The sequence below is a fragment of the Leptonychotes weddellii genome, chromosome X (genome assembly GCF_054177405.1).
Source record: "Leptonychotes weddellii isolate Sample4059 chromosome X, ASM5417740v2, whole genome shotgun sequence".
Lineage (NCBI taxonomy): Eukaryota > Metazoa > Chordata > Mammalia > Carnivora > Phocidae > Leptonychotes > Leptonychotes weddellii.
This window is the reverse complement of record NC_138385.1, coordinates 69728045-69739630: the sequence shown is the minus strand read 5'-3', so window position 1 is coordinate 69739630 and position 11586 is coordinate 69728045. Positions and strand designations below refer to the sequence as shown.

The 11586-nt window shown below is 52.8% G+C and overlaps 1 protein-coding gene across 9 annotated transcripts; it reads left to right on the top strand.

Moving 5' to 3' along the window:
* Nucleotides 1-615: 615 nt before the first annotated feature.
* On the top strand, nt 616-9984 carry FTSJ1 (FtsJ RNA 2'-O-methyltransferase 1). 9 transcript variants are annotated; one of them, XM_081808940.1, is made up of 13 exons: nt 616-875; nt 2399-2572; nt 2826-2895; nt 2995-3085; nt 3386-3464; nt 5154-5206; nt 5301-5354; nt 5441-5543; nt 5646-5729; nt 6409-6506; nt 6597-6794; nt 7013-7054; nt 9405-9984. In XM_081808940.1, the coding sequence occupies exons 2-12, from the start codon at nt 2437-2439 to the stop codon at nt 7043-7045; spliced, it is 999 nt and encodes a 332-aa protein (XP_081665066.1). In that variant the 5' UTR covers nt 616-875; nt 2399-2436; the 3' UTR covers nt 7046-7054; nt 9405-9984. The 9 variants fall into 9 exon arrangements, with proteins under 9 accessions (XP_081665066.1, XP_081665063.1, XP_081665069.1 ...); XM_081808937.1 differs by having other exon boundaries at nt 617-875; nt 2413-2572; nt 6403-6506; XM_081808943.1 differs by having other exon boundaries at nt 617-875; nt 2399-2557.
* Nucleotides 9985-11586: the final 1602 nt, after the last annotated feature.

Here is an 11586-nt window from a genome sequence, read left to right as displayed (position 1 = left end):
TAGCCATTTACCAGAGCACTTAGAATAGGTGCTTGGCACATGGTAAACGCTTTAACGAATGTTTCCATTACTATATTTACTTGTGCACCGGGTCGCGACGCAGTCTTTTTCAGTGGATCGAAGTTAAAAACGTTTGAAGAACACAGAATTACAAAAGGACAGACACTGTGCTGAGCTAACCTATTCAAATCCTCCCAATAACTCTGTGAAGCCATACTACTTATTATCCCCATTTTACAGAGGGAGAAACTGAAGCTCTGAAAGCGTACAAGTCGAGCAGCGCTATCAGTGAGCTGAAGTGGATCCGCATCTTGCCACAGACCGGCTTCGGTGCTCCAGCGCACTTAATTAACGCATTCTCCTAACTCTCACGTTCCCGACGCCAGCTGTAATTTCACTTCGCGGCTCGCGTAAAAGGAATGGGTTCCGCCGTGCCCGTTGCGTCTTGGGAAATGTAGTCCCCAGTGAACACGCCGGTCCAAAAACGGAGGGGCGGGGAGCAAAAGCCATCGTAGCCTCGGAACAAAAGAAGAGTCGGTTCTGACCGCCTCGCGACGTTTGTGCGCGACTTCAGCAGCTGGGGTCGGGCCCGTTGCATGCTGGGATCGGCAGTCCGCGAGAGGAACTACGTCGACACAAGATGACGGGGACTCACGTTGTACGTTCAGGTGGGGTCCGCGCCGCGCCGGAGCCTTCGCGTTCCACGATGACAGGCTCGCCACGCTGCGGGGGTCCGTAGGCATGCGCGTCAGGCTTTCAGACTAAGAGCACAAACTGAAGCCTTACGATTTCTGGCGGGTCTGCGCTCTCGCCGCGGCTCGGGCTGCTCACGGACCGGTCTCCTCGTCCCCCTCCTCCCCACCCCGAAAGCTAAGGTAGGCCCTGGGGCGCGGAGGACGTGGGTCCGGGCCGAGACAGCTGAGGCACGCCTGCGCTGTCCCGCCGGCGAGGGAAGGAGGGAAGTTCGCCTTCCGTGCTGCAGCCGCGTAGTCTGGGCGGCTGGTGCCGGTTGGGCTCCAGACCCAAGGTTTGTCTGGAAGGGAACCGCTGTGCGGGGTGGACGGGGGGCGGGGGGCAGCGCAGGGCTTCAGATACCGGCGGAGCCTCCTTGAATGGGGTCTGGTGGTCCCAGTGGGGACATGGGCTTTGAGGTAATGATGCGAGACCGGGAGCGTGGCCAGAGGGCTGTTAATGGGAGAGGGGCGTGGGTCGCATGAAAGTACTGGAGGTCTGATGGGCGTGCTATCGGGAATCGATGGGGGCTGATAGGAGTGTTTTAGTCAACATGTTCATGGGGGCCAGCGGTGTGTTCATTGATGAATGAAGGGGTGGTAGAGTGGGCAGCTAGAAAGAAGGTAGTGGGAGGCGGATGGGGGCGTGATCCCTGGGGGACTGCTGAGGTATGATAGTAAGTTAATGAAGAGCGGTGGGACAATAGTAATCCAAAGAATAATGGTGAAGCTATGGAGGGAATAATTGAAGCCAGTGGGAGTCATGATCAAGGAAAAGTGAATGAGAGGTAGGTGTGTTGTAGTCAAAGGGTTTTGGGGAGTCATGGCATGATAACTGAGGAATTAATGGGAACAGTGAGCAAAGAGAGGGTAATAGTAAGCTGCTGGGGTGTGATCATCAAGTGATTATTGAGGGGGCAAGGTGGGCGAACTGATGTGTGATCATCAGGGATTAACATGTGTGGTAATGAAGGGGTTACAGGGGGCTAACGGTGAGATCAATGAGGGATCAGTTGGAGGGCTGGGTTAATGGGAGCTGATAAATCATAGTAATTGAGAGCTTAATGGGGAACTAATAGGCCATGATCCTCTACTCATTAATGGAGGTTGGTAAGGATGTAGTAATAAAGGAGTTAGTGGGGGACTAATCATTTATTAATGGGGAATGGGGTGGGGAGAGATTAAGGGGGTGAGGAGTACCATGAGGTAGTAGTAGGATACTGGGGGTGAGAGCAAGGCTGATAGGGGTGTATGAATTTAGGGGCCGTGAAGACAGCTGGGGAGATGGTCAGTGAGATCTTAATGGGGGTGAGGTGGGCGAGTGTCACGGGGCTTGATGTGTGGAGTATGGGTGGGCAGCAGTGGGAGGCCCACAGGGTCGGCAATGGGTCATCTATAAGTGTTGGGTTTGGGGATCTGTGGGGGTGAGTGGGGGAGTCTGTGGAGTGAGCAGGGCGGGTTCTGTGGGGTGAGCAATGAAGCCTTAGTGCTCAGTGATGGAGTCCCTCCGGCCTTGTGAGGTCAGTGGGGTCAGGGACTGGGCTCCACTTTCCCCATCTGCGGAGTGAGCTGTCCTGGGGGTCCTGGGGCGGTTTGTGTGGTTCTCACTGCCCTGCAGACATAGATGGTAGCCCACTCCCCCAGTTACTGATACAGGGCAGCATCAGCTTACTGTTGGCAGGTCCCTGGGCAGACAGCGTGTGAGATGGGACGGACATCAAAGGACAAGCGGGATGTCTACTACCGCCTGGCCAAGGAGAATGGCTGGCGTGCCCGCAGTGCCTTCAAGCTGCTACAACTTGACGAGGAATTCCACCTCTTCCAAGGTCCCCACCTGGCGGGCGAGTCACCGGGGGATGGGGTGGGCAAAGGGAATAGACAAGTGGGCCATGTCGGCAGAGCTTCCTGTGGTAGGTGGGCTGACTTGGAGGGTCTGCGGGGCAGGGATGGGGCAGGAAGAGGGGCAGGTGACTTGGAAGGAGTTGGGCACGGAGAGATGTGGGTGCTCCCCCAGGGGAGAGGGGTGACCTTTGCAGGGCTCAGGGTTGGAGAGGTGGGTGCAACTGACCACTGCATGTCCCTGTGTGTGCTCAGGTGTGACACGGGCAGTTGACCTGTGCGCAGCCCCGGGCAGCTGGAGCCAGGTGCTGAGCCAGAAAATTGGGTGAGTGTGGGCTCCCAGATGGGGCAGCTGGGAGGGCAGGCCAGGTCAGGGATGAGTCAGGAGTGACAACTGGGCTGACGTGGGCCATGTTGTCCACAGGGGCCAGGGTTCTGGCCATGTGGTGGCCGTGGACCTTCAGGCTATGGCTCCATTACCAGGTGTGTTACAGATCCAAGGGGACATCACCCAGGTAAGAGCGTGGTTGGGGGTGTTGGGGTGTATCCCGGGTGAGAGCCCCTCCAAACCTGGCAGCTACGGAGAGTGGAAGAGAAAGACAGAGTGTCACAGTGGAGAAACAGAACCAGCCGGTCATCATTTCAGCCAGCCAGAAATGATGGGACTGGGTCCCCAGAGATGGAACCCAGTGTTAGACCAGTGAAGCCTGAGGGTTTGGCTGCCCCAGGGTTGCTGGCTAGGGCCCTGGGCAGGCGGGGTTAGAGGGCTGCGGACGGGGGGGCCCGGGACCACTCGTCTTCCCTCTCTTCTGTAGCTGTCCACTGCCAAGGAGATCATCCAGCACTTTGAGGGCCGCCCAGCGGACCTAGTGGTGTGCGACGGGGCTCCTGACGGTAAGCAGCAGGGGTCAGGAGGCCCGGCGGGAGCCCTGTGGGCGTCCTTCTCTGTGGCTCCCACATCTGCTGGCTTCTCTCTTTATTTCCTTTTTTTTTTTTTAAGAGAGGTGGGGGCAGAGGGAAAGGGAGAATCTTAAGCAGGCTGCACGCCTAGCACGTGGCGCGGGGCTCGATCTCACGACCCTGAAGTCATGACCTGAGCCGAAATCAAGAGTCGGACACTGAACCGACTGAGCCACCCAGGCGCCCCCTGTTGGCTTCTTTCACCACTTCAGCTACTCCCTGCCTCCCCTCTGCTCTCAGCTGTCCCTCACCTGTCCCACATCTAGCAGTTTCTCCCTGCCCCTGCTTCCTGATCTCTGCTTCTGTCCCCTCCGTCTCCGTACCCTGCCACTTCGGTCTGGCTGCTATCTACCTTTCCCTTTGCTCACCTCTCATCTGCAACTCTCTCTTTCTGTGGTGCTGCTCATTCCTGTTTTCCAGTCAGCCTTTCACTCGGTGCACATTTATCAAGCACCTGTTGTGTGTCGGGTACTGTTCTACAAGTGGGGAAAACATTTGTGAATAAAATTCTACTAATCTGACCTCACAGACCTGACGTTCTAGTGGGAGCAGAGGGAAAAGAAACAAATGATGGAGTCACATAGCATGCGAAGAGATGATAGGTACCATGAGGAAAATCAGTGGAAAGGAGAAGGAGACAGGGAGTACCTGTTGGCATTTTAAGTAAAGTGGATGGGAAGGCCCCCGTGACCTTAGCACAAAGACTTAAAAGAGGTGAGGGAGTAGGCCAGGGGCATATCTGGAGAACGAACCGTGCAGGCAAAGGGACCAGCCAGTGCAAAGGCCCTGAGGTGGGAGGGTGTTTGGCATGTGTGAGGAACCGCGAGGATATCAGTGTGTTTGGATCAGAGTGAGCGAGGGGGGAGTGGTAGGACGGGAGGTCAGAGAGGTGGCGGGATGCGGGGGGCAGATCCTTGTGTGGGTCCTTGTGGGGGCCACAGTGAGCACTGTGGCTTTTTCCCTGAGATGAGAGCTCAGAGAAAACCATGAGAGGGTTGTGAGCAGAGGAGGGCCATGCTGACTCCACTTGTGACCGGACCCCTCTGGCTGCTGTGAGCTGTGTGAGGGGCGAGGGCGGGAGGAGGAGGCCACAGCATAGCCCAGGCGAGCGATGACCGGGGTGGCGGTGGCGGAGATGAGGCGAGAGGATTGATCCAGGAGCTTTTGTGCAAGTACAGCCGACAGGACTTGCTAATGCTTGAACGTGGTTGTGAGAAGAGAATGGAGGGTGTCAACGGTACAAAGGTTTCTGGCTGGAACAACTGGAAGGATCAGATGGCACGGGGAAGATGGCGTAAGGAGAGAGGTTTGAACAGGAAGGTCAGGAGTCTGGTCTTGGACGTGTCAGAGTCTGATCTGTGAGTCAGGCGCTCAGAGGAGCAGTTTGGGTTGGAGGTAAGAAATGATAACAATGATACTTGTGTATAAGGTTGTTTTGAAAATTAAAATGAGTGCCTGAGGGCTAGGAGCCCAGAACATGCATCCAGTTGGCAGATAGTAATTTGCACGCAGAACCTTAGTAGTAAGAGAGCCTGGAAAATGTTTGTAGCATCCCGACCTGTCTGGGACAAGGAGCTAGCCAGAACCGGATGGCCCCCCCTAATGCTGTTCCTCTTGCCGCAGTAACTGGCCTCCATGATGTTGATGAGTATATGCAGGCCCAGCTCCTCCTAGCCGTGAGTAACCTTGGTAACCTTGGCTGCCCCTGCCTCAGTTTGGACCCCTCGTGCCTGTCTCCACCTCTGCCTTAGCCGTTTGTCCTGCCCACAGGCTCTCAACATTGCTACACACGTGTTGAAGCCAGGAGGCTGCTTTGTAGCCAAGGTAAGCCTTGGAGAACCTGGCGAGGGCTAAAGCGGGGTCCTCCAGGGCCACCCTCGTGCCTTCATCTCTGTTCCCTTGCCCTGCAGATCTTCCGAGGCCGGGATGTGACCCTGATCTATAGCCAGCTGCGCGTCTTCTTCTCCAGCGTGCTGTGTGCCAAGCCCAGAAGCAGCCGGAACTCCAGCATAGGTCAGGGGGCTGGGGGGCCAGGCAGGCGGGTGCCGGTCTCAGGCGTGCGTTCGCTGCGGGGTGCGGCTAGCGGTCGCCCCTCACTCCACCTTCCACCCACAGAGGCCTTCGCTGTCTGTCAGGGTTATGACCCCCCTGAAGGCTTCCTTCCGGACCTGACCAAACCCCTGCTGGACCACTCTTACGGTGAGAGCCAGAGCCCTGGGCCCCTCCTGGGGCGGGGGGTGGGGGAGGACTCTGCCCCCTTCTGGAATTTATGTCTCGGGAGGGCCCTCGGCCCCACCCCTTGGTGGAAACTTACCCTTTATGGAACTTCTGTCCCAAGATGATCCTTAGCCCCACCCTCGGGTGGGAATTCCACCCCTGTATGGATGTTTTGTCCCAGGAGGATCTTCATCCCAGTCCTCTAATGGTTACTCTCAGATCTCAAGTCCTGCCCCAGGGGAGATTCCACCCACCTAAGATTCTAGCCTAGGAAGACTCGGTCACGCCCTCAGGTGGATACTCCACCCCGGTGCGGGAGTTTTGCCCCGAGAGTCTTTAGCCTGGTCCCTAGCGGGGAAAGGCACAGAGTCTGCTCTTAAGGTGAGCACACTTGAGTGAGACAGGGTTCAGGCAGCATATGGTAGAATCGCAAGTGAACATAAGGTGCCATGTGAGAAAAGCAGGGGAGGGGGATGTTCTAGAACAGGTGATCATGGAGGCCCTCCCTGAGGAGGTGATCTGAACCAAATGAAGGATTTCCGGTGGAGGAGCTGGTAGGTACATGGGGAGGACTCCATACCCTTGCTGTAGAAGGAGTCCCAACTGGTCCCAGGCACCCCAGCCCTGTCCTGTCTTATTTCTCCCTGCTTGTCAGATCCAGATTTCAACCAATTGGATGGTCCCACTCGCATCATAGTGCCATTTGTGACCTGTGGGGACCTAAGCTCCTATGATTCGGACCGCAGTTACCCACTGGACGTGAGTGTCCAACCAACAGTGGGCAGATGGGGGGGCACCGTCCTAGGTTCCCAGGTCCTCACTGTCCCCCCCCACCATGTGTCCCTGCAGCTAGAGGACGGCTCAGAGTACAAGTATACTCCACCCACGCAGCCCCCCATCTCGCCACCGTACCAGGAGGCCTGCACGTTGAAGAAGAAAGGGCGGCTGGCCAAGGAGATCCGTCCCCAGGACTGCCCCATCAGCACAGCGGACACGTTGTCGCAGCCCCTGGCTGCTTCCCAGCGCCACACCCTGCTGGCCTCTGAGGTCTGGAAACGTGTGGCCCAGGGCCCTCAGTGCCCTTTCTCGGAGCCCACATGACCCCCTCTCAGTGTACCCCTTTCTGCCCCCAAATCACAAGGTCTCTGGGGCCAAAACACTCCTCTCTGCCTCCCAGTAGCTGTAAGAATCAATGGGTAAGACCAAGTGTAATGAATGGAAAACCTTAGGCAAGTATCTGAGTCATTTTTCTTTTTCTTGGGTAGGTGGAAGACAATGAAATGAATTGTTCACCTTAATACATTCAGGTAAATTTGCCTTTTTATCTAACAGTTTGAGTAAAGGGCACCTTTAAGAAAAAGAAAAATTTCACCTTTGAAATGTTTTTTTTATTATTAAAATGTTTTATTTATTTATTCATGAGAGTCAGAGAGAGAGAGGCAGAGGCAGAGGGAGAAGCAGGCTCCCCGCCTAGCAGGGAGCCCGATGCGGGACCCGATCCCAGGACCCCGGGATCATGACCTGAGCCGAAGGCAGACGCTCAACCATCTGAGCCACCCAGGCGCCCTCACCTTTGAAATTTTTACATTAACTGAGAAGACTTCAGTCAGCCAGCCATTACGAAGTACGTGATGTCGTGTGTCGGGGCCTGCTTTAAGCGTTGTGCGCATTGAGGCGCTCAGTAAACATTTATTAAGCATGTGCTGTGGGCTGGGCATTGTTCTGGGTCGGGAGAGAGAGCAAACAAAACAGGCAAATATCCTGGCCCTTTCTAGATTGAGAAAGAGGTAATAAACAAACAGCTTATGAATGCAGGAGTTCCTACACACAGCATACCCACAGATACACTACGTATACATAGACGTATACATAGACATTGATAGCTTGCATTTCACTATAGATAGCTTGAATCAACATATTGTATATACGTATACAGGTGTGTGTGTGTGTGTGTGTGTGTGTATGTAAAGGTAATAAGGGATATGAACATTTTTTTTTTTAATAAAGTAGGGTAAAGAGAATCAGGAATTCCGGGGGTGGCAGTTTGCAGTTTTTAAAAAGGTTGTCAACGAAGGGCTCACTGAGGTAATGTTTGAGCAGAGACCTGAAGGAGACAAGGGAGAGCATGTGTGTGTTCATCTAGGGGAAGAGCATTCCACGGAGAGGGAGGGAATAGCAAATACAAAGGCCCTGAGGCAGAACCATGCGTGGTGTGTGAGGGAGCTGTGAGGGGCCAGTTTGCCTGCAGCAGAGTGAGCCAAACCTCTCTGTGCTGGAGGACTTTTCATCCTCAGGAAGTCACGTCAGAGAAAGTCCCTTTCTGACAATGGCTTAGCAGGGTTTTTAGACCAAGTCTTCCATTAAAAAAAGAAGTAAAGGGGTGCCTGGGTGGCTCAGTTGGTTAAACGACTGCCTTCAGCTCAGGTCATGATCCTGGAGTCCCGGGATCGAGTCCCACATCGGGCTCCCTGCTCGGCGGGGAGCCTGCTTCTCCCTGTGACCCTCCCGACCCTCCCCCCTCTCATGCTCTCTCTCTCTCAGTCTCTCTCTCTCAAATAAATAAATAAAATGTTTAAAAAAAAAAAAAGAAGTAAAAAAAGGTACCTTTTAAAAAATGAAATGGCGAATCACGGTGGGCAAAGATTATTTACAGACCCTAGATATAGTATCCTTGATATTGAAAAGCTCCTCTAAATCAGTAGGGAAAAGAAAATAGGAGATTGGCTAACAAGCACATGAAAATCTGCTTCTCAGGGAAATGCAAGCTAACACTAAGATGACTGGCACTACCAAGTGTCCGGAAGGGTGTGCAACAGTAGGAACCCCCTCTACACTGATGGCCACTGTGGGAAATGGGTAGGCGTTGTATAGGGCTGCAGGCGAGCCAGTGCTGCTCCGAAGAACTAAGTACTAGAATTCCTCGCCGGCACTGTTGGTACCCCCAGACTAGACAGAGCCCAAACATCCATACCTGCAGAATGGATCGTTAAATCCTGGCATACTCTCAGTGGAGAGTTACACAGCAATGAGAATGAACATCCTACAGTTATTAAAAAATAACACCTTCTTGTCACTCCTTAAACTGAACATATATAAAACATACATAGATGTTGTGTATTTTTCTGTATGTTACGGTTCACAATAGAAGTAGGGGGAAAAAGTCACAAAAATGTTAGTACCAGGGCGCCTGGGTGGCTCAGTTGGTGAAGCGTCTGCCTTCGGCTCAGGTCAGAATGCCAGGGTCCTGGGATCGAGCCCCGCATCGGGCTCCCTGCTCGGCGGGGAGTCTGCTTCTCCCTCAGCCTGCCGCTCCCCCTGCGTGTGCTCTCTCAAGTCTCTCTGTGAAATAAATAAAAAAAAATCTTTTAAAAAAAATGTCAGTACCTGAGTGAACAATGATTACAGTAGAAGGAAGTGGGGAAATGTATTTTTTTTTTAAGATTTTATTTATTTTTTTTTTATTTATTCATGAGAGACAGAGAGAGAGACAGGGGCAGAGGGAGAAGCAGGCTCCCCGCGGAGCAGGGAGCCCGATGTGGGACTCGATCCCAGGACCCTGGGATCATGACCTGAGCCAAAGGCAGACGCTTAACCGACTGAGCCACCCAGGCGTCCCGGGAAATGTATTTTTAAAACTTTCTTTGTCCTTGACTTTAGGTAGCTGGCAGTCTGATACATCTCGGAAGCTGTTTGCTGTCGGGAAAACGAGAACCTGCGTTGATAAACTGGTTTTCAAATATCTCATCAGCGGGTCCTGAATATCCACGCCCCGAGTGGGAACCTGCAACGACCACCAGGAACACAGCAAGGAAAGCAACATCACACAATGCCTGTCTACACCGCAGAGGAGATTCTTGAGCGAGGTCTTGCCTCCTCTCTCAAGCTTTCCAAAGGTGTCCTGATTATGTCTGGAGTTTACCCCCAAAACAGGGGATCTTAACCTGGATAGAAATCAGGGGTATCTGTGAACCTGATGGAGGAAAATATTACATCTTTATTTTCACTAATAGAACTGAAATTTCACTCATAGGACCGAAATTGAGCTTTACCCCCCAATACGAATGCTGGCAACAAATCACGATAGTAAAAGCAGTAGCTGTTAGCCAAATCCGTTACTTTGTATGTTCCAGTATGGGTTTGCAGGCATCTTGAAATGCTGTTCGCATTTGTCACTACTTTGAATTATGGAAGATCTTATGATTTGATGTACTAATAAAAAAGTCCATATGTTACTGTATCCCAGTGTTTCATTTTAGTATATATAGTAATATTTGTTCTCATTAACATAAGATATACCACTTCATATAAATTTTAAAGTATACAACCTAATTCGATATATAGCTATTGCAGAATGATTACAATAAGTTCAGTTAACATGCATCAGCTCAGTTACAAATTTTTTCTTGTGATAGGACCTTTTAAGATCTACTTTCTTTTTTTTTTAAGATTTTATCCATTTGAGAGAGAGCAAGAGTGTGGAGGTGGGGAGGGGCAGAGGGAGAGGCAGACTCCCCGCTGAGCAGGGAGCCTGATGCGGGGCTCGATCCCAGGACCCTGGGACCATGACCTGAGCCGAAGGCAGATGTTTAACCAACTGAGCCACCCAGGTGCCCCAAGATTTACTCTCCTAAAACCTTTCAAATATACAATATTGATAATCATAGTCACTATGCAGTACATTACAGCCCCGAACTTACTTATAACTTGAAGTTTGTACCTTTTTTTAAATTAAATACTTAATCACCTAGAGAGAGAGAGAGAGAGAGAGAGCACGAGCAGGGGGAGTGGCAGAGGGAGAAGCAGGCTCCTGGCCGAGCAGGGAGCCCGATGCGGGGCTTGATCCCAGGACCCTGGGATCATGACCCGAGCCAAAGGCAGACGCTTAACCGACTGAGCCACCCAGACGCCCCTCCTGTGTATCTTTAGAAACACATTCTTCGTCTACACCTCAGTTCAGTGATCTCAGGACCACCCACATTCCAGTTGGTGACCCTAGATGTTTCTGTACCTGACCGTGTGAACCTAGAAGTGTCCATATTGAGTCTATAATGCCTGATGTTGGCAGCGGGGCACACTATGGAATGTTAAACCAGGAGTCTTCTCGCCCAAGCAGTGCAACTCCAGAAACGCATGACAGAAGTATCTGCACAAAAGCCTAGTGACCGCGGGGGTGGCCACACCCATTACCATGCAAATTCAACATGCCCACACTAGAGTCTGAGGCCCCAGGAATATCCACCTAAATCTCCAGGAGTGTAAACACACCAGCCTTTGGGACCTAGCGCGTATTCGCATCTCAGGCTCCATGTCCCTAATCGTGGCCACCCCCATCTGTGTGACATCCGACATACACACACGCATGTCCCTATGATGGGGGCAGGTGCCCAATCCCCAAACCGTGCGACCCAGCGGTGTCCACACCCCTGAATGTGTGGCCCAGGAAGGACCAGCCTAACCCAGGCTCGGGCTCCGACTTCGGGAGCACCCTGTCCGGCCCCGAGTGTCGCTACCCTAGCCTTGCAACTCCTGGAGCGTCCATACGCCTCTAGGTGACTCCACACCAAAGTCACTGTGTCCACAGAGGCGTGTGTACCCCATACCATGTGTCCCCAGTCGAGCATTTACCTTAGTCTGAGTACTTCCACCCCAGTGTGTGATGACAGTTTATTTTCCAGGCTGTGACCCTAGGCTTTCCATTACCCAGTCCGTGTTGCCCCAAAAATGTACACACCCCAGTCAGTTTGACCACGAGTTTGTCAGTTCTTTAGACTGCGCAACAACAATGGGTGTCCCTTCCCCAGTCTGTGTGACCTCAGGGGTTACCACACCTCGGTCATGG

What these genes read in the sequence shown, in the direction of transcription:
- FTSJ1 (XM_081808937.1), top strand. Translation starts at nt 2,437, where the DNA reads ATGGGACGGACATCAAAGGACAAGCGGGATGTCTACTACCGCCTGGCC. An exon ending in GTGCGACGGGGCTCCTGACG is followed by an intron (nt 3,465 to 5,153) that starts GTAAGCAGCAGG and finishes CTCTTGCCGCAG; the next exon opens with TAACTGGCCTCCATGATGTT. An exon ending in GAGGCTGCTTTGTAGCCAAG is followed by an intron (nt 5,355 to 5,440) that starts GTAAGCCTTGGA and finishes CTTGCCCTGCAG; the next exon opens with ATCTTCCGAGGCCGGGATGT.